General features: G+C 39.7%; 2 protein-coding genes across 14 annotated transcripts in view; one reads left to right on the plus strand and one right to left on the minus strand.

The window, feature by feature from the left end:
- Positions 1–1,029: 1,029 nt before the first annotated feature.
- Positions 1,030–27,275, minus strand: part of abat (4-aminobutyrate aminotransferase) — a 167,095-nt gene continuing 140,849 nt past the window's right edge. For 9 of the 13 annotated variants that reach the window (XM_069905435.1, XM_069905429.1, XM_069905432.1 and 6 more), the window contains 9 exons: positions 26,497–26,589; positions 23,854–23,916; positions 21,218–21,281; positions 18,846–18,994; positions 16,901–17,038; positions 11,459–11,626; positions 9,538–9,684; positions 7,655–7,766; positions 4,907–6,311 (listed from right to left, as the gene is read on the minus strand). In XM_069905435.1, the coding sequence (XP_069761536.1) occupies positions 6,190–6,311; positions 7,655–7,766; positions 9,538–9,684; positions 11,459–11,626; positions 16,901–17,038; positions 18,846–18,994; positions 21,218–21,281; positions 23,854–23,916; positions 26,497–26,589 (1,056 nt within the window). In that variant the 3' untranslated portion in view covers positions 4,907–6,189. The other 4 variants (XM_069905443.1, XM_069905442.1, XM_069905439.1 and 1 more) reach the window with 4 other exon arrangements.
- tmem186 (transmembrane protein 186) lies at positions 1,182–2,771 on the plus strand. The gene is given in 6 exon segments (XM_069906424.1): positions 1,182–1,313; positions 2,011–2,230; positions 2,233–2,388; positions 2,391–2,548; positions 2,550–2,652; positions 2,655–2,771. Coding segments are annotated over 6 exon segments (867 nt in total). The 3' UTR covers positions 2,753–2,771.

Below are 27,275 nucleotides of genomic sequence, written 5' to 3' on the forward strand. Positions count from 1 at the left end.
CTCCTTTGACCGGTGGCCCACCCGTTTCAGTCCCCCGTCCTATACCACGCCGGTGGTCTCATGCACTGCCAGGCGGAAACCCCACGCCACGCAAATAGGTGGAACACCTCGTCTTCCGCCTGGGCACTCTCCAATCTGATGGCATTAGCATCGACTCCGGTTTCTGTTACCTCTCTCCCCCCCCCCCCTTCCCTCTGTTGCCTTTCTCCCATCTCTTCCCCCTTCCCTCTGTTGCCTTTCTCCCATCTCTCCCCCTTCCCTCTGTTGCCTTTCTCCCATCTCTTCCCCCTTCCCTCTGTTGCCTTTCTCCCATCTCTCCCTCTTCCCTCTGTTGCCTTTCTCCCATCTCTTCCCCTTCCCTCTGTTGCCTTTCAACCATCTCTCCCCCTTCCCTCTGTTGCCTTTCTCCCATCTCTCCCCCTTCCTCTGTTGCCTTTCTCCCATCTCTCCCCCTTCCCTCTGTTGCCTTTCTCCATCTCTTCCCCTTCCCTCTGTTGCCTTTCTCCCATCTCTCCCCCTTCCTCTGTGGCCTTTCTCCCATCTCTTCCCCCTTCCCTCTGTTGCCTTTCTCCCATCTCTCCCCCTTCCCTCTGTTGCCTTTCTCCCATCTCTCCCCCTTCCCTCTGTTGCCTTTCTCCCATCTCTTCCCCTTCCCTCTGTTGCCTTTCTCCCATCTCTCCCCCTTCCCTCTGTTGCCTTTCTCCCCTTCACCCCCCCCCCCCCCCCCACACTTTTCCCTCTATCTCAATACTTACCTTTTCCCTTATCTAGTTAATACCTTTTGTAGGCCCGGACTCTTCCCCAGCTAATTATTCCTGTTTTTTTTTTTTTGCTTATTCCTGAAGAAGGGCTCAGTTCCTCCAGTATTTCAGTGTTTTTTTTTAAATTATAATTTCCTTGACAATCCAGATCTTGGAGTTCTGTTCACTGCATTGCCCTAGCGTAATGCAGAATACTTACTTCTACTGTTATATACAAATGTGCTGTGTAAAGTTTTATGAAGCACCCAAATATTGGTTACCCTTTACTTCCTGTCAGTTTTGAATTTCACCAGCACATGGGTGCATTGCATCTGATCCCGGCATCTCCGGATTGATCTTTCCTATAGCTTTCCGAGCCCGGTATCTTCCAAAAGTTCAAGGGTTACTCACCTATTTTTGAAAATAAATCTTATTTTAACAATGTGCACGCTGAGTGTACAATGGAAAAATAATATAAATTCAACACAAAAACAAAATGTGGAAAATACGGAGGGCACAGTTAGTGTGATGTTTAACGCAACGTATTTACAGTGCCGTCCATTGGGGACCAGGGTTTGAATCCTGCGCTGCCTGTCAGGAGTTTGTACGTTCTCTGCTTGTGTGCTTGGTTTTACCCAGGAGCTTCAGTTTCCTCCCACTGTTTGTTACGTACCAGGGGTGTATTAATTGGGTGTAATTTGGGCAGCACAGACTAAAATTAAAAATGAGCTTGCCAATATCCAGTGGGAGAGAGTAAAACACAATACAGGAGAAACTCAGCAAGTCAACCAGCATTGATTTTTATTCTTCCACTGTGTCCGCAGACTAGTGTCTTATTCCAGAAGAAGAGAAACAGTTGATCAACTTGAAACGCTAATTCTCCCACTCTATCCACAGAACCAAGGATTCCCAACATATTCTGTTTACATTTTATACAACTAAATGGAATCCACTTTTACTTGGAAAACCATGGAGGTTAACTGGTTAAATTATGCATAGTTAAGTAGGTTTGGATGATTTAGAGTGAAAAATGATTCTGGTGTTGTTCAAGCACTGTATGGAATAAACAGGATTGGTGTTGATTTCATGTGCACCAATTAGCTAAATAGCATTGCTTGGATTAAAGTTTGCTTAATCATGTAGTTTGTGTAATTTTCACTTAATATTTCAGTTAAATGTGTTTCAACTACAATTAATTGATAGGAATTGTAGAATTTGTTTGAATTCTATACCATGTCACAGATTACAGTTTGATTTTTATTTTGTTTAGGTGAAACTTTTTAAGAAACTATTCGACTTTTGTCAAAGAACATGCCAATCAAGATCTTTGATGCCTGTGTGTGCCTCAAGTACCCCAAAAAATGCAGTTGATTTCAGTCAGTTCAAGTTTTATGCCACGGCCCATCGTCAGCAACTCACAAAGCTCGATCTCGGAGCATACAAAGGGGAACGTGGTGCAGTAGATCAGATTCAAAGTCGAACTATGTTTATGGTGGCCAAGAATACCGTACGCAACCAATGACCACAATTTCTGATAATCAACATTACACAGTTGTGTACAGATTTCAAGGGATAAGATTCTTGAGTGCTATTTCTAAGTTAAAAATAATTCAAACTGGTCTAACTGTTGTTCTTGTACCTACAGTTTATCTCTTTACCTGCAGAACCTGATACAATATTCTCTGGTTTGTAATGTCACTGGATTATCAGGATTTGCTGTTGTCATGCTTTATTCTATGAGCTACTATCTAAGACATTTCATTGGGATGATGTATTTGAATAACTCAGGAACCACATTGATGGTTTCACAATCTGACTTTTTGGGGAAGGAGGAATGACTTTTATGTTCCAGTTCAAGATGTCATACCTCTTGGAGATACAGAAGATGCAAGAAATGACACCATTCTGCAGTTTAAAGGTACAATAGTAGTGAAGTTTTCTACTTCACAATTAAGTTTGGTCAGATAGTTGATAAGCAAAAATTCTTGCAGGTATTTGGTGGAATTCATTAAATAAACAATTGTAGCTTTGCTTTATGTTGTAATAATTCTTTAAATAATATGCCTGAAAATATAGATGCTCAAGTAAACTCAGCTGTGGAGAAATAGTTTTGTTTTGTTTGTAACTAAATCATAAAATGACAAGTTCATAAAATGAAAGATTTAATACAGATTAAAAGAAGTACTTTAATGCCTATACATATGGTACAAACACGAAGGCCTCCTTGGGCGATAGCACCATTCAATAGATCATGGATAATCAACTCCACAACTCTTGATTCTCCTGGAATCTAAAAGATTGCATGTCATTTCACTTATATAATTATTTATAGATAATAATGCAAAGTGAATCGTAACTTAAAATCTTCTGTTTTGTACATCTTCCTTATTTAGGGGGTGAGGGGTGCTTAACATTTTAATTCCACTATTTCTTGCAAAGTGAAGTTGTATCATTCAAGTTCAGGTTTATTATTATGATTTGACTGCTGTGATTTGTGGTTTATTGCTACCCTTGTGTTCATGGGAGCAAATTACTTTTTAAAAAAAAAATATATCAACTTGATCTAACATGGCAACTTTCCAAGGTTCTTCATAGCTTGGATTAGCTCATATTTACAGAGTAAGATGGGAGTAAAGGCAGGAACATATTGGAATCAAAAGGCCGAGAGACAATAAAGCCACAGGGAGGGTGTCTGCAGCCAATCTACTCAGATGGGATGGACATGAGCAAAGCCATTGCGGGCTAAATAGTAGGTCAGTATTGCGAAGGATATGGTTTCAGATAAAACATTGGCAGGTGGGAGAAATGGAGTTCATGGCTTTGGGACAGTTTCTGCAAGAGTTTGAGCAACTATAGCCAGTTTTGTGGTCTAAAAGAAGTTATTACAGAATAATGGAAACATTGGTTTTGATCATCTAAAATCCTAGACAGTAGAATAAATCTAGAGACTGGAAAATAACAAACATAATCTCTAAAGGTGAGGAAAAAATAGTTGTGACAAATATAGATTGAGTTTTATTCGAGATGCCAAGGATGTAATTAATAGAAGCATTTGTGCTTGGTCTTCTTGACTTAAGATGAAGGAACTGAGGGCAGCATATTTGGGCATCCCAGATATAAAGTTAAGTGGAAAATTAAGTTGGGTGAATAATGCAAAGGGACTAAAAGGGTGTTTTTATGCAAGGATGATAGCAGATGGAGTATATTGTTAGGAAATTGTGAAAATCATCCATTTTGAAAGGAAGAATGGCAAAGCAGGATTCTTTTAATTGAAAAGTGTTCAACAAATATTGACATTCAGAAGAATTTGGGTTTGAAGATTAATATACAGTAAGTACATGGCGACAATTTTATGCTTACGAGCATTTCCACCTATACAAAGTTAAGACTGGGGAGTGACTGGCATGTGGCATGCAAATGATAGTGTGGAGACAAATCAATACCTTACAGGTTGACGTCATTTGGCCCTGTGACTTCATATTAGAAGTGTGTATCTGATTCAAACAAAATGTAGTCAGCAGGCACCTAAAATGGGCTCAATGGAGCAAGTTTTCTTTCTTGGCTATATTTTGGGCAATAAATTCTACCAGTAGGCTAACAGCTGGAGTCTTTAAACAGGAAAAAAATTCACCAAACCTATGGATATTTGTTGAATTTTTTTCCTGTTTCTGTTGCCTTTGTTGGTCACAGCTGTTTGAAGCCCTTGAACAGATACTTTGCAGGTGGATTTCTATCTTTGCTAATTTCAGCTCCAGAATCCGAGGGAACATGAAAGTTTATACAGAAACAATTGATGCCAGTTATTCATCAATCTTCACACCTCATCTTTAATGGATCTTTGACCTATTAACAATCACTATCAACCAACCATTTGAATTCATCTATCAGACCATGAAATTACATATTCAATGCAGCTTTATGGTCTATTATGGGTGTGACCCCAAAAAACTGTACATGTGATTTACGACAAACTCCTGTAATAAATTTGCTTGCTTACATCCGGAGAGGTGGTTCACGCAGGCAGGGCATTTACATTGCAGTTGCGATGATTTCGGAGGCTGGATGTTTGAGGTGGGGGTAGGTTGTCCCATCCTGGTCCCCATGGGCAAGCTCTCTTACCTTTGGTGGAAAGGTGGCTTGGCCCCCAGAACCTGGTGAGAGAGAAGCAGGCAGCGGTTGGCTCAATGCGGAGTTTGTGGCCGTCTTCTTTACCCATAATCCTGCACACAATGAGAACCGCTCTGCCAGAGCCAAGGATATACAGGTCTGTTCCCGCTGCGTGGGGGATTATGGGTAAGGAAGAAGGCCTGGCCCCCGCATTGAGCCAACACCACCTGCTTCTCACCACTAGCCGGTGTGGCGTGGCTCAACTGGATCCCTGCACCATATCTGGAGTTTTGTGGGGGGTGAACAGATGGATCTTAGGAGGGGGGGGCAACGATGACAGATGGCTCTCAGTGGAGGGGGGAGGGTACTAGGAGCAAGGTGGTCGGGGCTAGAAGCAAGGGTGTCAGGTGTATTCATTAGCCCAATTTTTGCGGAGTGCCTGCGGTTAATTTAGACTGGAACTGCTCCATAAAGAAAAAGTGTAGGGATCTTGGAAGAAAAATGTTGGGATGGAACTTGGGAAATAAATTCTGTCACGACATTTTTACATTGCCACTGGAGCAGAAAATTTTTGCAAATTTTCTGCTTCTCGGCGGCTGTGTAAAAGGGCCTATTGTTAACATTCTTGCTTGGTACAGGAAAAAAACACCCTCACTTTTAAGAGCCTCCACATGAAGTCACACAGCAGCAATAAATGTACTCTATTAGTTTAATTAAAATGAGTGCAATCATAGATCATCTCTTTCGATAATATATAACATTTGAAGAAACTGTTTCATTTAAAGACACAGACGTAATAGTGAATAAATCTATATAATAAATTCTATGATTAACTGACCAAGATTAAGACATCTTACTCAAGCAATTAGGCTTTTATATTATTTGACAGCAAGTGCAAGAAATGTAATTAGATAGAAATTATTTTTGACATAATCCACCATTAATTCACAAGGTACCACATACAACATTTTAGAACAGATCACAATTACTTGTGGTTTATTATTAAGAGTATTAATTGGCATAGTCATGTGATACAAAATATCAGTAAAAATTACAAAAATGTTAACCAGATTAAGTATGATGTTACATAAATGGATTACTGTTCATTTTACACAATTACAACCAAGACATCTGACAATGGAAAATTAACACTTATTTGAAACATTATTATTTGTATTTTCATGTTCGTGGAAAAGAATACTAAATGTTACACAAATTACACTTCTGTTGATTTGGTGGAGTTGGCAAATAGAAATGCTGAATATGTAGTTTTATATAATTTGTAAGACTGTTCGCAGCAATTCAATGAATTATGTGTTATGGGCTGTCTTGCTTCATAATTTCACTTATGGCCAGCCAGAATATCACTGAAAACATTAAGGAAGAGATGCACGTGATGAGGCCTGAACACTAAAGCAGGACGGAAACGAATAGACTTTTCTCCACAACCACCAAGTACAATACCTAATGCAAGGAAAGTCATCAGTCAAAGTATGAAAGGAATCTATGATGTATTTATTTAGACTTGCCTGTTTAAATAAACAAAGTATAAGTTTTACAGTTTTTAACATGATTGATACTTTTCTCATCTGTGTATACCATATTCTTCTAGTAAGTATATTTAGTGCTTATACGTAACCTTAAAGAACTGGCATTTAAGTAGCAACTTTCATAATTATAGAAAGAGAAGGTCAGGATGCTCTGGATAATTAAAACACTCTACAGCTAACAAAATACTTTTATTACAAAATAAGTTGTAACTAAGAAATTGTAGGAGTTGATCTACATAGAACAGCCCCTTGTAAACAGCAAGCGTTAAATATTGATCAAAACAATGGGAAATAACTGCAAGGTTCTTTGAAGTGATGGTTGAACATCCCTGCTCAAGTACCACCCAAAGATATTCCTTAACATTATTATGTATTCATCTTTTGCATGTGATATGACACATTTGTATGTGTAATTCTACATCTGTAATCCAGAGCAGAAGAGATGTGGGCTTACTAACTGGATTTATTGACAACTTAAAATTGTACCATTTCCCAAATTATTTGGAAAGCTAAATGCTGCAATTTCTGAAGTCCCAATTTCAATCCTGGGGCAAAACCAATGGGCTTCAAATTCTTGCGTGTCAGCATCTCTGAAGATCTATGCTGGGGTCATGAGGTCGATGCAATCATGAAGAAGACTCGACAATGACTACATTTTGTTGGGAGTTTGAGGGGATTTGGGATGTCATCTAATTTCTACAGGTCTAAGTGGAGAGCATTCTGACTGGTTGCATCACTGTCTGGTATGGAGGTGCCAATGCTGCACAGGACAGGAAAAGGCTACGGAGGGTTGTAAACTCAGCCATTGTCATCATGGGTATTAGTATTCACTCCATTAAAGGACATCTTTGAGAGGTGGTGTCTCAAGAAAGCAGCCTCTATCACCAAGGACCCTCACCACCGAGGCGACGCCTTCTCATGGCTACCATCAGGAAGGAGGTACAGGACCCTGAAGGCTAACACCCAATGTTACACAAACAGCTTCTTACCCTCAACCATCAGAGTTGTGAATGGACAATGAACTACAGATGCCACCTCACTTTTTTCTCTTGTTTTGCACTAATTATTTATAAATAGTAAGTTTATAGAAATGTAATTTATAGCAATTTTTGCACCTGTAATGCACAAAGGTGCCGCCACAAAACAAATTTCATGTCACGCGTTCATGTCAATAAACCTGATTCTTATTCTACAATTCTAAAACATGAAACAGAAGAAATCCAATTTGTTCTTTTCCTTAATATCTATCCACCTTACCTTTGTTTCTCATTTGCAAGACCAGTTGATTCCTAACTGCTTCATTGGGTGCATCAATGGAGCAGAATGTTCCTTTCCCCCTGGCTTTACTCAGAATGTGTGGGTAGAGAATCTGTACGAAAGCACAGTATTAACAAGTTCAAGTGAATTCCAAAATTAACTAGAGATTGTAAATTATGTGAACCACAATATATTTTACAAATGGTAACAATCATTAAAATGTTTCTCATATTTATGTAGATTTGCGTTTATTTGCTCCGGCATCCCTTTCAGCTCGTCTCCAAATCAAAGCAGTCAATGAACTGAATGTTATGCAGGACAGTGATGTGAGGGTATTAAAACAATGCTGGAGAAACTCAGCAGGTCCAACAGTGTACTTTATATAGCAAAGTTAAAGATACATAACCAACATTTCAGATTTGAGCCCATCAAGACATGACCAAAATGTAGACAGTCATCCAAGTTTGGGCAATTGCCTACATTTTGTTCATACCTTCAGGCCAGAAACGGTAGTTATGTATCTATATTTGCTATATAAAATACACTGTTGGACCTGCTGAGTTTCACCAGCATTGCGTTTTTACTTCAATCACGGTGTCTATAGACTTTCATGTTTAACTCAGGTTTAGGGTAAGGGAAAATGCAAGGAAAATTTTCTTTCATTCCAATGTGACGCACAATTGTCTGCAGAATTACAAACAGCAATGAGGAAGTGTACAGAGGAAGACAGGTCAGCTCGTTGAATGGTGCGCTCAATGTCAGCAAAAACAAAGAGATGCTGTGGACTTCTGGAAGAAGTCAGGGGAACAAGACCCAGTCCTCACTGAGGGCTCAGAAGTGGAGAGGGTCAAGATCTTCAAATTCCTGGCTGTCAACATCTCGAAGAATCTGTCCTGGAGCCACCGCATTGATGCAATCACAAAGGCTTGCCAGCGGCTATAGTTTGTGAGATGTCTGAGGAGATTCAGTATTTCACCAAAGACTCTCGTAAACTTCTACAGGTGTACCATGGAGAGGATTCTAGCTGGTTGTATCACTGTCAGGTATGGAGGTGCCAACTCACAGGCACCAGACTTTAATTGGTCGAGGACATCTACATGAGGCCATATCTTTAAAAAAAAATTAGCCTCTATCCTCAAAGACCCCCACCTCCCAGGCCATATCCTCTTCACTTTTGTTACCCTCAGGAAAAAGGTACAGGAGCCGAAAGACGACCTCTCAATGGGACAGCTTCTTCCCCACTGCCATCAGATTCCTGAATAATCAATGAACCAAAGATACTGTCTTACTGTTGGTGCTCTCTATTATCTTTTTTTATAGTAACGTTGTAAGATGGTTATAACATGAATGTTTACGCCATGATGCTGCCACAAAACACCAAATTTCATGACTTGTTCACGACGACAAATCCTGATTCTGATTAGAATCTGAAACTCATTGCCTGAGCAGCTAATGGTACAAATACTCTCACAACAATTTAAAAAAATACCTATGAGCAACAATGCACCACCACAAAATAAATCATGAACCAGCATTTATAAATGGGGTTCGTATAGATGGGTCACGATGGTGAGCATTGGGTACGTTGGGCCAAAAGGTTGCTTCGGTGCTTTGTGCCTCCTTGTTAATCCTGCATTCCTAACCATGTCTTGGACTGGTCAGTGGTGTACCTATGAATCACTTAACCCCATTTATACCAATTACCTTTATAATTATAAAGTGCAATACTTATTTAAAAAGTTCTAAAAAGAGTAATTGAATAATACATTCTGCATCTAAATGGAAATATTAATGGATGCAAATAAAAAATTAGAATGAATAGCCCAAGCAACTGCAAAATAAAGTAAATATTTTACATTCAGGTTACTGATCCTGGATATTACCTGCAAATCCTTAAGACCCTTTAATAGGATCTTGCCAGTTTCAATGACATTGTCCAGGAGCTTTTCTGTCTGAATGACATTAAGTACTTCAGAAAACATAAGACTTTTTGATGGGTCGCCCAGCCATGTATTGAAAATCCTGTAGGGCTGCAACAAGAAAATGCATCCGATTAAAGGAGTTTCTTTATGCAGTAACTATGGCTTGTACTTAAAAGTCCAGAAATTACTGATGAAACATGTTTATTATATTTTGAATAAAAACAGAACAACATCACGTCATTAGAAAATATGTGCGTTCAAGCGGCGAAGGTCAGAGCCGTCCAGTCAATTCTTGAGGTACACTCCCTCCTCCAGACCTTGGACAGCTGTGGAAACATTCAACAGACTGAACAAGACTGGGGCTAGTACACAGCCCTGCTTCATACCATTAAGAATGGCAAATCCTCCTCATGTGTTAGCCCTAACCTGACAACACATCTTTAGGTGTGCCTCTGAGGTGAAAAGCATTTCAACTGTGCACGTGGGATTCATGACAAGACAAGCCCGGCTGAATTTCTTCAGTGCTCGTCAAACCTAAACTCATGGTAATAGTATTCCACTCTATAATGATCAGAAGAACGAAACTGCTGTTTGCATCTCTGTTCATTTTTCAAGTAGCTTTTTTGTGGCTGTTAGTTCAGCGCTTGACGTCCTGTTTTGCGGAAACTGCCAAAATGTTTGGCCTGGAAGTCAGCCTGAAGAAAACTGAGGTCCTCCATCAGCCAGCTCCCCACCATGACTACCAGTCCCCCCACATCTCCATCGGGCACACAAAACTCAAAACGGTCAACCAGTTTACCTATCTCGGCTGCACCATTTCATCGGATGCAAGGATCGACAACGAGATAGACAACAGACTCGCCAAGGCAAATAGCGCCTTTGGAAGACTACACAAAAGAGTCTGGAAAAACAACCAACTGAAAAACCTCACAAAGATTAGCATATACAGAGCCGTTGTCATACCCACACTCCTGTTCGGCTCCGAATCATGGGTCCTCTACTGGCATCACCTACGGCTCCTAGAACGCTTCCACCAGCGTGTCTCCGCTCCATCCTCAACATTCATTGGAGCGACTTCATCCCTAACATCGAAGTACTCGAGATGGCAGAGGCCAACAGCATCGAATCCACGCTGCTGAAGATCCATCTGCGCTGGGTAGGTCACGTCTCCAGAATGGAGGACCATCGCCTTCCCAAGATCGTGTTATATGGCGAGCTCTCCACTGGCCACCGTGACAGAGGTGCACCAAAGAAGAGGTACAAGGACTGCCTAAAGAAATCTCTTGGTGCCTGCCACATTGACTACCGCCAGTGGGCTGATCTCGCCTCCAACCGTGCATCTTGGCGCCTCACAGTTTGGCGGGCAGCAACCTCCTTTGAAGAAGACCGCAGAGTCCACATCACTGACAAAAGACAAAGGAGGATAAACCCAACACCCAACCCACCAATTTTCCCTTGCAACCGAGTCTGCCTGTCCCGCATCGGACTTGTCAGCCACAAACAAGGCTGACGTGGACATTACCCCTCCATAAATCTTCGTCCACGAAGCCAAGCCAAAGAAGAAGTTTAAACAGTGATTTTAAACAGTGAATGAACCTCTATAGATTTAAAATTACACATAGAAATTATGAAAAATATATTGCTTATTCTAGATTGAAGTTAAATGTCATCACTACTGGATATTTGGACAAAGGTTTTGTAACTTTCAGATAAATAAAAGGCTTTTCTAACATGGTTGTGGGGCAAACACAAAACAAATTTTCAACGTAAAAATCTTCCCAATCAATTGTTAGTGGTTGGAGGATTGGTGTCCAATAACTTTAAACTTTTCACCAGTGTATAGAGATAAATCTAAACAAGGCATGCTTTAGAAGAAACTCACCATATCAGGCCTCAGCTCATCCTTGTAGAAGTAGCCTCCAGACAACAGTTTCTTACTGAAGGTGACGATGTCTGCTGGATCATCCAGACCCCAGTGCTCGTGGGCCCAAAACCTGCCAGTGCTACCTCCTCCTGTCTGTACTTCATCACACAAGAATGCACACCCATGCTGAGTTTGATAAAGGAGGGTACGACAGGAAATAAAATAGCCAGAATGTCATATGTTTGAAGCAGTAATAAACACAATCTGAGAATGAGTGAAGTTAAGCTGATCTGCACGTTGCAGAGCTTAAGCATCAGAAAAAATAAACAGGAGATAGGAATGGTATGATCGGTGTAAGAAACAATTTCCATCATTTTGTGAAAGGGTGGGGAAGGGGATGGGCAGGGAAGAAATCCTTGTGCAAGCAAATAGGATTCTATATGTTCCAATTTTTCTGGTGTACAGAAAATACCAAAAGTGAACAATGTTTCATTTGTTATAAATTTTAAAGAAAATATCTTCTTTCCATGTTTGTGAATGAAACAACTGTTCACTTGAATGAGACACATGAATGTTTCTATGTGTGATTATAGTCCTGCAATTAGGAACTAAAAACCTCAATTTGTTTATGCTAGGCTGTGTACATCAGTCCCCTCTTCAAATATTCCAAATAAATTATTTTCTGATGATCATTACAGGCAATAAACTAATTAACAGTGGAAATAATTTAGCATATGTGGGACCAAAGCATCCTAGACATCTCACCAGACTGTTGTCATGGTGACCAATAATCAGTTCCTGTGGAACAGTGAAACTATGAAAGTTGGCATAAAGCACAAACTAGCCACAAATGCAAATATTTACGATTAACTTGCCATGTCTCTTCATTTCTTTTCAGTAATTTACAGAGATGATTTATGAATAATTATTTTAAGCACTTTTAAACAATTGAATACTCACAGCCACAGAAATATTTAAATTTTGTCTGTGACGACCAGACAAAATGGGTGGAAATGGGGGCAATTTTACGTAAGTCCAATTCATCTGTGTGTTTACTATGTGTGCTGTCAGTTGCATTACCTCTCATTTCATTACGTCTCAGTCTGCCTATATGTGGTATATTTGAAATTCAATAAAGGTTATACTTATGCAGAGCAGATTCATCACTTCTTTATTTCTATTAAGCTTCAGCATAGTGTAGCAATATTAAACATATAGAAAAGTACTATAGAAAAAACTACAACACAGAAAACAGGCCATTCAGCCCTTCTACTCTGTGCCAAAACATCATTCCTCTAATCCCACTGACCTGCAGCCATTCTATAACCGGCCAGAACTCTCCCATCCATCTATCTATCCACTTTATTCTTAAAACTTAAAGCGTGAGCCCACATTTACCACGTCAGATGGCAGCTCGTTCCAAACTCCTACCACTCTCTGAGTGAAGAAGTTCCCTCTAATGTTCTCCCTAAACCTTTCACCCGACAGCTACGTCCTCTTGCATTCCTCTCTCCCAGCCTAAGTGGAAAGAGCCTACCCACATTTACTCTGTCTTTTCCCCTCATAATTTTGTAAACATCTATCAAATCTCCCCTCACTCTTCTACATTCTAAGGAATAAAGTCCTGACTTGTCTAATCTTTCCCTGTAACTCAACTCCTGAAGACCCGGCATCATCCTGGTAAATCTTCTCTGCACTTTTTTGATCTGACTGATATCCTTCCCGTAGTTTGGTGACCAGAATTGCTCACAATACTCCAAATTTGCCCTCACCAATGTCTTATACAACCTCATCATAACATCCCAACTCTTGAACTCAATACTTTGATTTACAAAGGCCAAGATGCCAAAAGCTTCTTTTACAATCCTGACTACCTGTGATGCCACTTTCAGGGAATTATGTATCTGTATTCCCAGATCACTTTGTTCCTCCATACTCCTCAGTGCCCTACCACTTACTGTGTATGTCCTACCTTGGTTTGTCCTTCATGTAACAATTAGCCAAATAAATGACAGGGATCTTCCAGTGGCACACCATTTCAATTCTGCGTCCCACTCCCACGCCGACACGTCTGTCACTACCAAACCTGGGCCACCCATAAATTGGAGGAGCAACACCTAATATCCTGTCTGGGTGCTCTCCTTTTCTTTTAAAAATATTGAGTTTAACATAATAATCTATATACGTTATTAATATAATGAAGCAATATGATAACATATACATAGCATATAATTAAAATAAATGCATAATACAACAAATTTTAAATTTCATCCCTAATTGTTAAATGTGATTGTCTGTTAAAATGATTGTACATAAAGATAAGTTAAATAATATGACAACAAATCTCATTGCAGCTTCATATAGTATCTAAAGAAAGGAGAAATCATCTAGGATAATCATAATGAAACCCCATAAATCCATTTATCATAAAGAAAAAAAGACCTAAACTAGTACTAAACTCACTCCTCCCTCTAATCAAGGTTACAAGAAAAATTGAAAGATGGATGAGGTGGAGACCTCCAGAAGATAGACGGATCAGCTCTAGAGCACCCAAATTACCTAAAATGGGCAATTATGATAGTATTCTTTCAATGACCCCAGACCTTTTCAAACTGAAACTTTTAATCTTTAATATTATACCTAATTTTTTCTAAACTTAAATATGTAATTATATCCTGTAGCCGCTGTGCATGAGTAGGTGAGAGTTTATCTCTCCATTTCATTAAAACTGCTCATCTGGCTATCAACCTGCTAAAAGCTAAAACTTTCTCTTGAGGTGTTGATAAAAGTTTATCCGGTTCACAAGAAAAACCAAACAGGGAAGTTAATTTAATCTTAAAAAATCATTGATAAAGATTGAAAAATATTCTGGCAATATCCTCCTATTTTAGGACATTCCCAAAACATATGGATCAATGAGTCTTCAAAAATTTTATACTTTACACAAAATGGATTAACATCTGCGTAGAAATGGGATAATTTGAGTTTGGACTTGTGTATGCTGTGTACCACCTTAAATTGTAATAAACAGTGCCTTGCACAAAATGAAGAATTATTGATCAAACCAAAAGTTTGATCATTTGAAAAAGTTATATAGAGATCACGCTCCTAATCATTTTTAATCTTAGCCATTGGCGCTAGTCTTAAATCCAATAAATCTATATCAATCCACTGTGAACAAATTGTAGATCAAAAAATGATTCAAAATTATTTGAGTCAGCGATTCGAGGAAAATCATTCAATTTAGACTGAACAAAATTCCTAACTTGCAAATATCTAAAAACATGTCTATTAAAGAGCTTAATTTAACTGACAATTGTTCAAAAGAAGCAAAGTTATTTCAAATAAATAAATCTCTAAAATTTATAATACCAAATCTGTACCATTCCTTAAAGTCTTCTAATACTGAAGGCAAGAATAGATGGTTATCTATAATAGAACTAGCCAGAGAGAAATTAATACAATCAAAAAAATTTCCTAAATTGAGCTCATATTCTCAATCTTATTCTCATTATCAGATTATGTGTCAATTTAGAAATGAAAAGGGTAAAGCAGAACCAAAAATTTCTTGGTTCAGTTCCATTTCTGACCAGGACTTACTAATTTATCCAACAGGATGGCATTAACATTGACTTCTCTGGTTTCTGCTAGACCACTCCCCGTTCTCCTTCTCTTCCCCATCCCTCTGCCTCCTTTCCTCCAGGTCTCCACCCTCTTCCCTCTCCCTTCAGAGACACCCCCCCCCCCTCTCCCCAGTGCTCTTCCTCTGTTATCCACAGATTACCTCCTGCCTGTGGACCTATGCTCCTCCCCCATTCCTCCTCTCCCCCATTTATTCAGGCACCTCAAATTGCAGACTCAAATATTTTTGAATCACTTTTTGTTCATACCTTGATGAAGGGCTTAGGTCTGGAACATTGGCTATGTATCTTTATCTTTGCTATATAAAGTACACAGTTTGACCTGCCGAGTTTCTCCAGCGTTGTGTTTTCAAGCCAAGTAAAAGAGCAGTTTACACACTGCAGCTTAGGCGGAAACATTGGTTAACGTCCACTTCCTACAGCCTCTGCATGACCTGCATAGTTTATCCAGCACAGCTTAATTTAATGTTCTTTTCTAAATTTTCTTTGCCTTTCAGGTTTTTTTTTTAAATTGGAAAATCTTTTCCAATTCTTTCCAATGACCATTAATCTTTTGACTGAACATCTCACAAATGTGGAATATAATTTAATGATAATATTAATGCTACGAAGGAAACAATAAGGAAAAATTTCTTCAGTCTTGTGTAATTAAAGGTTTGAATTGAGGATTTTCACTTGGAAATTCACCAGACAAGAAAACTCATTACTTACTATGTTTAGTCAACACCTAATGATTTGTTTAACTATTCAGGAAGATGACAAACTATGTTTAATTATAATACCTATTTAAATATTAAATAGTTCATAAACAAACTAACAAGATGAATGTACAAATTGAGTATGGCTACAAAGGTAGAGCTGAACATTAAAATTAGTTACAATAATACAGCAAATTATATTTAATAATGTTCAGAATTACAATTGATGGTAGTTATAAAAATGTTAGTTTTTAGAAAAAAAAATCAATACTAATAAATCATACAAATGACCAGATGAAATAATAAAATGACCTGAATTTTTTCAGTAGACGTTAAGAATTCTCAGAACTAAAACAATTGCACCAATTGGTCCTGAGGCCTGCTGGAGTTGGGAAGCATTTAGGGTGGGAGATAGTTCTGCTTTATTTAATGTGTACACAAAATACAATTGAGATGGAGGAAGACATTTTTTGGACATTCCCCTCCTCATGCCAGTGTCAGAAGGGAAGGCAAGACAGAACTGGAGGCTCTGTCAGAATATCTGTTGAATGCACATTCTTTTTTTCGAGACGAGCAACACCAAAACAGGCCCCTCAGCCCCCGCCCACATCACTAATTTTATATTAATACTAACAAGTCTCGTCTTATTCTTCCCACATTCTCTCCAGCTCCCTCGGATACCACCGTTCAGCAACACACATGGGTTAATTTACAGTGGCCAATTTTAGATGCAGGAGTGAACCAGGGTATCTGGAGGAAACACACTTGGTCACAGGGAGAAGATGTGAACGCCAAACCGACAGTACCGAGGTTAGGATTGAACCCAGAATGTTGGAGCTGTGAGGCTGCATTTTTGCTTGCTGTGCTGCTATACTTCCCAAGGTAATTATTGTAAATGTTGAGCGCCATCTCTGGAGCAACAAGTGCTTCTGTTTGTGTATAATGGGTAGTATTGTCAAGAAATGGGCCGTGACAGGGGCAGGACAAGATGTGCCCCCTGAAATCTGGGTCAAGTTTCCTTCTAGCTGCAATTCAAGCAATTTTTCCCCACTTGTTATGAACTGCCCGTACTTTCAGACAGGCTGTTTCTATTTTACTAAGAAGTCACTGAAAGAAATTACCTTCTTGGCAATGTTTCGTAGCTTCCGGAAGAAGTCGTCCGATGCATGGTTGTCTCCTCCCTCAGATTGAATTGGTTCAATAATAATTGCAGCCACATTTCTTCCCTTCTTTCTAAATTTTACTATCAAATCTTCTACCTGAGTCAGTAAGAGGACAGGAATTTAATTCTTGATTTAGCAACAAAATACAAGTTACCCAGTTACCGATACAATTTTCAATTCAAGAAATCCACACAATGACTTTGTGTTAAGTAGAAGTTCTATACTGTCAAGCCCCAAATTCTCAGCCCTTTGAATAACAGATGAATCTTGTCCTGTATCTGATTGACTGCTTATCAATAAGGCACCAATGAAGTTCACTGAATATGCTAATGAAGGTCTTAATATTTATTTCAGGAAATTGCTACATCTATGTTGTTTAGACTTTCCACATTCATTCCCAAAAAGGAACAGCTGGAGCCCAAGGTTCGAATGATATATTTATGTACTTCAAAAAAAATTATGGGAGGTTTGGAAGCAAAAGGTTTTTGTTCCTGTTATGGTTAATAACAATGCAGGCTGTTATTGGCCTAGCCTTGCCCTTCACTTCTGAACTTCAGCAGAAATACATTTAATCACCATGTGATTGTACAAACTATGTCAATGAAATTTTAGATGAAGCAAAAATTCCAAACTCGGCAGGCTGAAACAACCTCTAAGGCTCTGACAATTGAGCTGCAAGGGAGTCATTTGTTGGCCAGTCATCACTTATCTTATAAGCTAAAGACTGAAGCCCATTTTCCAGCCAAGACTTTGGTTTACAACTTCCATATCCATTCTGTGCACTCGACCCAAATTCGCAGTCCATGAGACGCAGTTGGTAACCCTCCTCTTGGAGGGATAATTGCCGGAGCACTGAGGTGCCCCCAGCACCTGAATGCAGCTGCTAAGGGAATGACAATCAGCTGTGAGCACCTGACAGCTCCCCTCCCCGCTGTCCCTCCCCCCGGGCACGGGACATCAGGGCAGGGGCGGCCGGGCTGTCAGCGCTGGGGCGGCTGGCCCAGCATCCCGCGCCTGCCACCCCAGCGCCGACAGCTCGAAGGGACAGGAGCCGGAGTGCGCTCCGAGGCACCTCCCGTGCAGCTGTCCCTTTCAGGTGGCCAGCGCTGCTGATTCTACAGGTCTGAATCTGCTTCTGCAGGCACATTCTTGGCAGAGAAAGCACCTGAAAACAGATAATGAAAGAAAAGTGGAAGGCTATGCATGTGAGGTAGGGAAAAATTATATTGTGGTGGACTAGGTTTGAACACATCAGCTGAAGGGCATGTACTGTGCTGTAATGTTCTATGACCTAAGTGTGGTGACTCCATTATTAATATAGATGTTTATTTCTTGTGATATGATGGGCAATACTCTTCATTATGTGATTTAGCTGATGCAATTGGCTTAAATGGATATACATCACATGCCACTCCTGAGCTGCGCAGCAACTTCTACCATCAGGTTATCTAACAGCAGTTTCTCTGAATAATAGTCAAAGATACTATTTAGTTTGCTCAATTATTATTTCATTTAATTGGTTTCTGTCAGTTTTGGAGAAACTGAACGAGGTGGGTAAGATTGTCTAGTAACTAGAGTAGACACACTGAAGTGCCCGTCTCAAACATGGCAACGGAAAATTTCCAAATGCGAACCTCCCACTGGTTTCTCTTCCAACTTCCCTGGCAACACTTTACTTCCTAATCTTCTGATGGTGTTTAATTCTTCAGGCTTTTACACACTTGATTGATAAAGAGCACTCTGCTTGATTTAACCTGGGGCAAACGTCATTCAAATAAATTAAATAGCTGCTGCATTTACCAAATTGGCTGAAATGTGAAAGCTGATGTCAGAGCAAGTTTAGAGGCTGCAAAGGATCCATGTGGCATATTTACGAGGAAATAGATTAAAGAATTAAATGTACCTCCTCCAAACACCTTGCCTCCTCTTCCGAATTCTCTCTCACAAACTCTTCCAAAGGATACTTCAGGTTTGGAAATGGAGCCGTGGGCCAATCAAAGGCCGGAATATCTAATTTGTGGACAGCCTTAGAATGCGTTGCAGACAGGCAACCTGCGCATTTGAGAAAGGCAGAGCTCATCAATATGTACACATTTTAAGTAAACCTATATATATTTTAAAAAATCAGGATTCGGTAGCAGAGTAACCTTAAAAATATAAATAATGGACAAACATTACAAATTACATGAAACCTACAATAAAGATAATTACTTTGCACACGACCTCAATGTGGTAAAATAATTGGATGTTGAGAATAAAAATCCCTTTATGGCACGATTAGATTTACACAAATTTACAATATTCTCAACTTTAAATAGTTTGTTTTAACTTCTTGGGCATCAATCATAGATCCTTATCTATATTAAATGAACAACTGACAAAAAATTTTTTGTCCTGGATTTGATGCGGAATCTTGTGCCTTTGCAATGCCCTGTCCGAGATTCCGTGAATCACCCCTCAGTAACTGGTGCTGATGCCAACCTCAACCCCACCATAGGGGCAATATTCTCAACCCCACTCTTCAATTTTCCGCCTCTGCAGAACAATATTCCAGTCCCCAATTCAACCAAAGCACCGCCTTTACTTTCAACTTTCTCATACCTACTGGCTCTTGCTCTTACACGTTCTCTACCTCAACGATGCTTGTACATTGAACCAAGATGGTGGAGGGTAGGAGCAGGTCTTGGAGGGTAGGAGCAGGTCTTGGAGGGGTTCTGGTTCTCTAGAGAAGGAAACCACACCGGTGGACCAGGTCAGCCAGTGCTGAGCCGTAGGAATGGTTTGGTTGGGTACGCTTCTGTCAGTCCCAATGAGTTGTTGAGAAAGTGACTAAATATGGCTGTTATGGCAGGCACTAGCTTGGGTCAGTGGCCTCACACCAGACCATAAACTAATGTCAGCCGGCTTCTAGGAACCAGTAATCGAGTCATAGGTTCGTGTAGGTGAGATGCAAGTATGACTCCTGGCAGGATTTGGCTCTGATGGCTTTCCAATGCTTTGGGGATTCAGAAGTTGGGACTGAGGAGATATGATCTGGATATGGTGCCTGGAGCTCAGGTTCACCATGCAAGAGGAGGTTCCATTTGAGGAAGCAGCCAAAGCCATGTCTCTGAAGGGATTCTCCTTTGCTTCTGTTTGTTTTAATAATGGCATCTGATTACTTTCTTTGCAGGGCAAAGAAAGAAAAGATTTTCAATATATTTTGCGTACATGATAATAAATTGAATATGAATATTATGAAGGAAGATATTTTTCTTATCATAGTTTCTTAATCCCATTAATTGGGCAATAAGAGAAGAAAGTGAGGGGAAATGGTTGACAGGTCCATGGGAGATAGCCAGTTCAGAGGTGCTTCCTGTTATAGTGTTACTGGACAGATTACGTGCCACTGCTTCATCCAGCATATGGATGAAATCCACTTCTTTTCAGAGCATTAGCATTAAGAAAAAAATACCCTGTTTACCAAAAACAGAAAGTTAAAGTGACCTTTCAACTTGTGCACCACAGAATCCACGATAATTCGGAAGGAGACAAAATTGTGATTTATTCAAATGACACAATACAATTACGTGCCATTTTGGCCCATGAGAAAACAAATAATTAATCAGAAGCAGATTTTTTTTCTTCAAACTTCTTTAAAGTTTATGCTAAAATAGTTAGTCTATAAGATAAAGGATATAGTAGGCGATTTGTGCCATCAAGTCTGCTCCGCCATTCTATCATGAGCTGATCCATTCTCCCACTCAGCCCCACTACCTTGCCTTCTCTTCATAACCTTTGATACCCTGACTATTGAGATACCTATAATTCTCTACCTTAAATACACAGCCACCAGTGGTTCACTACTCTCTGGCTAAAGAAATTCCTCCACATCTGTTTTAAATAGGAGTCCTTCAATCCTGAAGCTGTGCCCTATTGTCCTGGACTCCACCAACATGGGAAACATCTTTATCACATCTATTCTGTCCAGGCATGGTTAGTTGATTGGTTATTTTCCTATTAGGTCTTGGTTAACTTTCTAATAATTCTTTAAGTTGTTTCTTAATAATTTTGATTACTTCCTTTTTACATTTTATAGGCACCCAATTTTAAGTTCCATGAGATGTCTTGCAACCAGCATTAATTTTGTAGATCAAATTGCTCTACTTATTTAAAGCATCTCCCACATGTGACAGTGATTTAAGCTTATTCTTATAGTCTCTTGGTCAAAAACATTGGCTTATTCATTTCAAGCTTAATGCATTTTTAAAAAGTCTTGTTAAGTTTAATCCTTACCAAAGGTTCTTCCATGAAATCCACCCATAAAGGACAAAATGGTTATGTCAGGGCTACCAGGATGCTGAAGAAAGAAGCAGCAGTGAGATGCCACCAGGTGGCACTGTTTCGCATGAAATCTAAATACAGTACCGCCATGCATTGACTTGCGTCCGGGTTACGTTCTGGAAGTGGGGACGCAAATCGATTTGGGCTAAGTCGATCATTACAGGTAAAATACACAGTACAACATAAAATATCATGATACACACATATATATGTACATACACATATCTAAATACCATAATTAATAAAACACCTATAAAAATATACATGCACAGGTAATAATACTGTAATACTAAACAGTAATTGTAATAAACCCTTATGGTGACCTCAGACATATCTGCAATCAGACGATATTCGATCGGGTGTAAGTCGAGGTATGGCTGTAGTTGCTTTATTTATACTGTAATTATAAGTCCTGCAGCATGAGAGTCCATCAGTGTATCAATTTTGTGAACTATACACAAATCATAATATTTCTGGGCAGTAGGAAAGGAGGAAGAGGAGAATGATGCTCCCTTTATCTGGTGCTCCTAGATCCTTTTACTCCTTCATACGTTTATTTCTCAGTTTAACAGACAACACTACCTTCGCAACACCCAAAAACCATCTTGGGAATTGCTTATCTGAAACTTCTTTGGTTTCCTCAACTCTCAGCAGCTTTTCAGTTCAGAACAGAGTTTATCGGAAGTAGGATCTGTTCACCAGCTACTCTGAAAGACTACGTAAAGAGACAATGACACTGAATTCTTCATCAGAATAGCAGAGACTGGTTTATTAGAGACAATGTCACAGTGTGGTATACCAGCAGCACCAGTTCAATGCTGGTTCTCAGCTCGTAAGGAGTACAACATAGAACTTGGCGATAAATTTCATCACTGCAGAAACATGGACATTTTAAATTGACGAGTTGTGGAACCTACTTGATTTTCAAAATGCTAAACTCAAACTCAAATAGACTCAAACTGGTGTTACAAAGGCGACAGGGATTTAGAGAAAGAACAAAGTGACATTTCACAAGAAAGTGAGTCAAGGTAAGTAATGTTCAGATTTGTTAATTTTTGGTACATGCATGGATTGATATCACATTTAATATGGTTATATCTAAAAATAATTTTAGAGAAGAATTGGTGGAATTAAAAGGTGAGCAAGGCACTCCAGAATGCCCTGCCTCTGTAGCAGCTGTGTTCATGTGACTGCTTCCAATTAAATATTCTGGCAAAAGATGGTGGAAGAATTGGCAATGAATAAATGAAATAACTGTAGATCAAATGATTACCTATCCCTTCCCCAAATGATGGAAATGACAGGTTAAGCAAGAGGTTCAGTTTGTTTAATACCCACATTTGATCCACGCCAACCCCACCTTTTGTTTTAAATGTATGGCTCTGTCTTGACAACATTTTGCAGGAGCACATTGAGAGTGTCCGTCTGGCTGCATCATTGTGTGGTCTGGTAGCTGCAAACCATCGGACCGGAGATCAATACAGAGGATAATCAAAACAGCCAAGAAGATCACTGGAATCTCTCTTTCCTCAATTCCTGACATTTACCGGGAACCTTGCTTAAATAGAGCTCAAAGAAGTGTAGCGGACCCTTTCCATTCAGCACTCAGTATCTTTGACCCACAACCATCAAGGAGGTGGTAGAGGAGCATCATAATCAAGGACTGCCAGACTGAGGAATGGCTTCTTTCCACAGGCTGTGGAACTGATGAACAGTATCCTGCAACCAAGTAAATCATTACTTAGATATATTTATTTAAAATTATATCTTTTTGTGCTGTGCAATTTGCGTTCGTGTTTGTGCACCGTGTTCTGGAGAAACACTGTTTTATTGGGTTGTGTATGTACAGTGGGATGGTGATCAACTTGAACTTGAAAAATACCCTAAGTGTGCCCAGTCCCTCTTGATTTATTATCTCATCATGTCCCATTGATCAGAGTTAGAGAAATGGAAAGCGGAGGGTAAGAGTCAGTGTTGTGGGGATGAGTCAGGATGGAGAAGATTGCAGAGACAGGAAATCAAAATAGATATTTTTTTTTAAAAATCTGAATTATTGGGGGAGCAAGAACCAGGAACCACATTGATATTAGAGACCATGAGCAGAGCATTAAAAGTCAGGACAAAAATGACACCAGAATAATATGAGAACATTTCTTCATATACATCAGTGAAAGAATTGTTGTTATGTGATAGCTTGGATCTCTCAGACAGAAATATAAGCAAGGAGTGAAATACCAAAGTCTGCAGATGTAGTGAATGAAGTAAAAGCACGGTGCTGGAGAAGAACAGCAGGTCACAACAATAATAATTTATGTCGCAAAGATAAAGTTACATAACCAAGATTTTGGGCAAGAGCCCTTCATCAAGGTTTAAACAAAATGTGGGCAGGCACCCAAACAAATGGTTTGGGCGGGGGAAGGAGCACAGACCCTGTTAGGAGAAGCAACATAGTTGAGTTGAGATGGCTGTCTTAAATTTCCAACTGTTAGACTGCAACAAAATGCAATAGAAACACATATGTACAGATGCTACTCATAATGTTTAAAGGAAACGCAAGTTCAAGTGTTCTTCCGAATTTGTACACTTACTCGGTTGACCATACAGGATTCCAGTTCTTCCTTTGTGTGTATCACTTCACCTCTTTCTTTGTTCTTTGTAAAAAAAAGAGAGAATGCCAACAACTTACTTTTTTTAAATAATCTGCAGCGAGAAGTCTGCCATCAGTAAGAGCTGCTCTCTAACATAAAGGACCTCCAATGAGGTGTTTAGCTGACCATGCAACAGCTACCTGGAGCTGGCGAGGTGCCAAGAACTATCTGAAGGGCTGACTTTCCCCAGCAGCAGCTCCAATGCTGGAGCGGAAACGTAAATGATTGGTCTCTGGTGACACCAAGAGCCACTGTTAGCGAAGCAATTTTAAAAAATTGTTCCCTCTATGAATCTTTCATATGAAAGGTTCATAGTGCAAAAAATAAAATTGTGGATAACTTTCAAATAATTGTAGGTGTATATAAGAAATATTTTTATCATTCCATTGAGTGTTTTGCCCCTGAAATAAATGGATAGAATATCATATGAAGTAATCAGTGCATTTTAGATTTTTTTTAGTGTTCGTAGAAAGGAACACTTCCCTTTCTTCAAATTTGAAGGCGATGGATCGATCAATGCATTTCTGCCACTGCTCAGGGAAATTTAAGATTTGACACTTTTTTTTCCAAAAGTATCTGAGATTTTTTTGGTGCATTTTAAAAATTGAGTTAGAGGGTGCCAAAGGGCGGAATTCACTTCTGTTGAGAGAAGGCTACCATCAACTATTACCAAGACCAAGGACAGACTAAAGCTTCTTTACGAGTTTACGAGGAAGTCTTTCCGAGCCTGGGAAGGGGCACCTTAAGTTGCACTTGGATGATGGGGTAGTAAATGCTTTATGAGGCTCTGCAGATGTAAAGGTCTATACTTCATGAGCCTGCAATCTGCCTTGTGCTGCAGAATAGGTGGACACATTTAAAGTGGTCTTTCCTTCTTGTGTTGATAAAGTCAGACATCATAGAAACAGGCCCTTCAGTCCAACAATCGTGCACTGAGCATCACATTTAGACTATTCCCACTTTATTTTTACAGTAGCTCGGTCAGTGTAGTGGTTAGTAAAACGCTATTACAGTGTCAGCGACCTGGGTTCAACTCTGGCATCACCTGTAAGGTGTTTGACCCCATTTCTGTGTGAATTTCCTTCGGGTTCTCTGGTTTCCTCCCATCCTTCAAAACGTACGGTGGGTTAATTTCTGTACTCGACAGGCACAGCCTTCGTGTGCCAGAAGGGCCTGTTACCATGCTGTATGTCTAAAATTTAAATTTTCTCCATGTTCCTACTCAAGACCGTGTCGGGGAAAATGGACAATCCACGCAACTGGAGAAATTCATGCAGTCATCGGGAGAACGTGCAAACTCGGCGCGGACAGCAGGAGAGGACAGGATTGAATTTGGGTTGCTGGAGCTTTGAGGCAGCAGGAACACAAGCTCTCCATTGTGCTGTCTTGTGCACTCTGTAATGCTGGCACCAGCAAAAGGAAACAGAGTGGCCACAGGCTTGGAACACACTGTTAAAGGGAGGCGATGGGCAGTGAGAAGGGATGGAGGAAGAAGGCTGAGAAAATTATATGTAAACAATATGTATTAAAAGGTCCACTTTTTACTGGTTTCAATTACTGGACTTCACCTGCAAGAATTTGCTCAGATAGGACACTTATTCGTTACCTCAAAGTAAAGGTCATATGTTGTAAAATTCTGTTTCTGTGTGCCCGGTGAAATTTAAATATTATTTTTTTAAATTTAGATATACAGCAGGTAACAGGTCCTTCTGCCCCACGAGACCATGCCGACCACTTACACCCAAATGCTCCGCAGACTCGGTACATATTTTTCGAAGGCTTGGAGGAAAGCAGAGGACCCGAAGGAAACCCACGCAGACACAGGGAGAATTTACCACCTCCCTTATAGACAGCACTGGATATGAACCACAGTCACTGTGTAATAGTGTTGCAATAACTGCTTTGCTAACCTTCCTGCCTCTTAAGGATGTGCCATTCAGGTTGACGGGCAGGCAGATAAATGATGTATTTTGCAAAGGGTTCTCTGTACCCACACCCCCTCCTCATTGTAGCTCATCTTCAACAAGTTCTTATGCCCAAATTTTGCTTATGGATCATAGGCCAATTTGCTCGCATTTATTCTCATAAAACATAAAGCCGCTTTGGACTTTGGCACACATATATCTAAATGCAATACTGGCCTCGATAACAACAACCCTCACTCAGCAAATTCTGGGCTCCTTCATGAATGGCACTCAACTTTCATCAGGAATATTATTCATTAACCCATCAATGTAAGGGTCTTGATTACTATTACATTTTCATTGTATAATATTTAAACTACAGTAAAACCCCTGGTATCCGGCACTTATGGGGATTGATGCCTGATAAGTGAATTTGACGGTTGCTTGAGATTGCGTGATGGGTGGATTGGCGACCTGACCGCTAAGGGGCGGCAATTTTAAACTTCCGTTTTTTTTAACCTATTTATTTTCCATGATTTTTTTTGCCAGTTGCTTGAGTTGCTTGGATTTTACTGTATTATCAAATATAATTGGAGTAGAAGTTCTTCTAATTTCACTGAAAGCTATAAACATATTATATAACATTGAGGTTAAAGAGAATCAGATCTCTTTCACTTACTCTGTACCAGATGCAAGCTGCTTTGAATGCATTCTCGTTGGAACAGGAACCACACGACATTGTTTGAACTTGCTTCAAGCCCTTTGGAGCTACCTGGTGAGCAGAAAAGACAAGATCTTAATCATGTTGATAGCAACATAGAATTTACATCAAGGTGATCAGATAATTACACCAGCCTGCAGCCCGACCCACATAGTTAACGCCTCACATTTTGTCATCTCAACCAGGTTGGCTAATCTCATGAAAGCTATGCTTCATCTTAAATTTTCTACTTCATGATCGTGCATTAATGAAAAATCTAAAGAAAGCATGGTCAGAAATTATTTTATTTTGCAATGCAAATGTAGTTATTGCAATGGAAGTACAGTAAAACCCCTGGCATCCGGCACCTACGGGGATCGGTAGATGCCAGAGAAGTGAATTTTCCGGTTGTTTGAAATTGTATGTTGTGTGAATTGGAGAACTAACTGTGAAGTGCACCAATTTTGAACTTGCGTGTATAATTTTACCTATTTATTTTCTGTAATTTTTCTGCCAGTTGCTTGAATTCCAGGTAACAGGGGTTTTACTGTCAAAATGCTGCATGTAAATTCTGGGGTTGAAGGAAGCTAGCATGTAGTTAAAGAACAAGGTGGTGTGGTAGTCAGGGTAGCTGCTTGTGAAGAGCTTGCACATTTTATCTGTGACTGAGTATGTTTTCTTCGTTTGCTCAGGTTTCCTCCTGCATACCAGAGATGTGCAATTGGATCAGCTGCCAAAAAGAATCGGTAAATTACTCT

The sequence above is a fragment of the Narcine bancroftii genome, chromosome 12, assembly GCF_036971445.1.
Source record: "Narcine bancroftii isolate sNarBan1 chromosome 12, sNarBan1.hap1, whole genome shotgun sequence".
NCBI lineage: Eukaryota > Metazoa > Chordata > Chondrichthyes > Torpediniformes > Narcinidae > Narcine > Narcine bancroftii.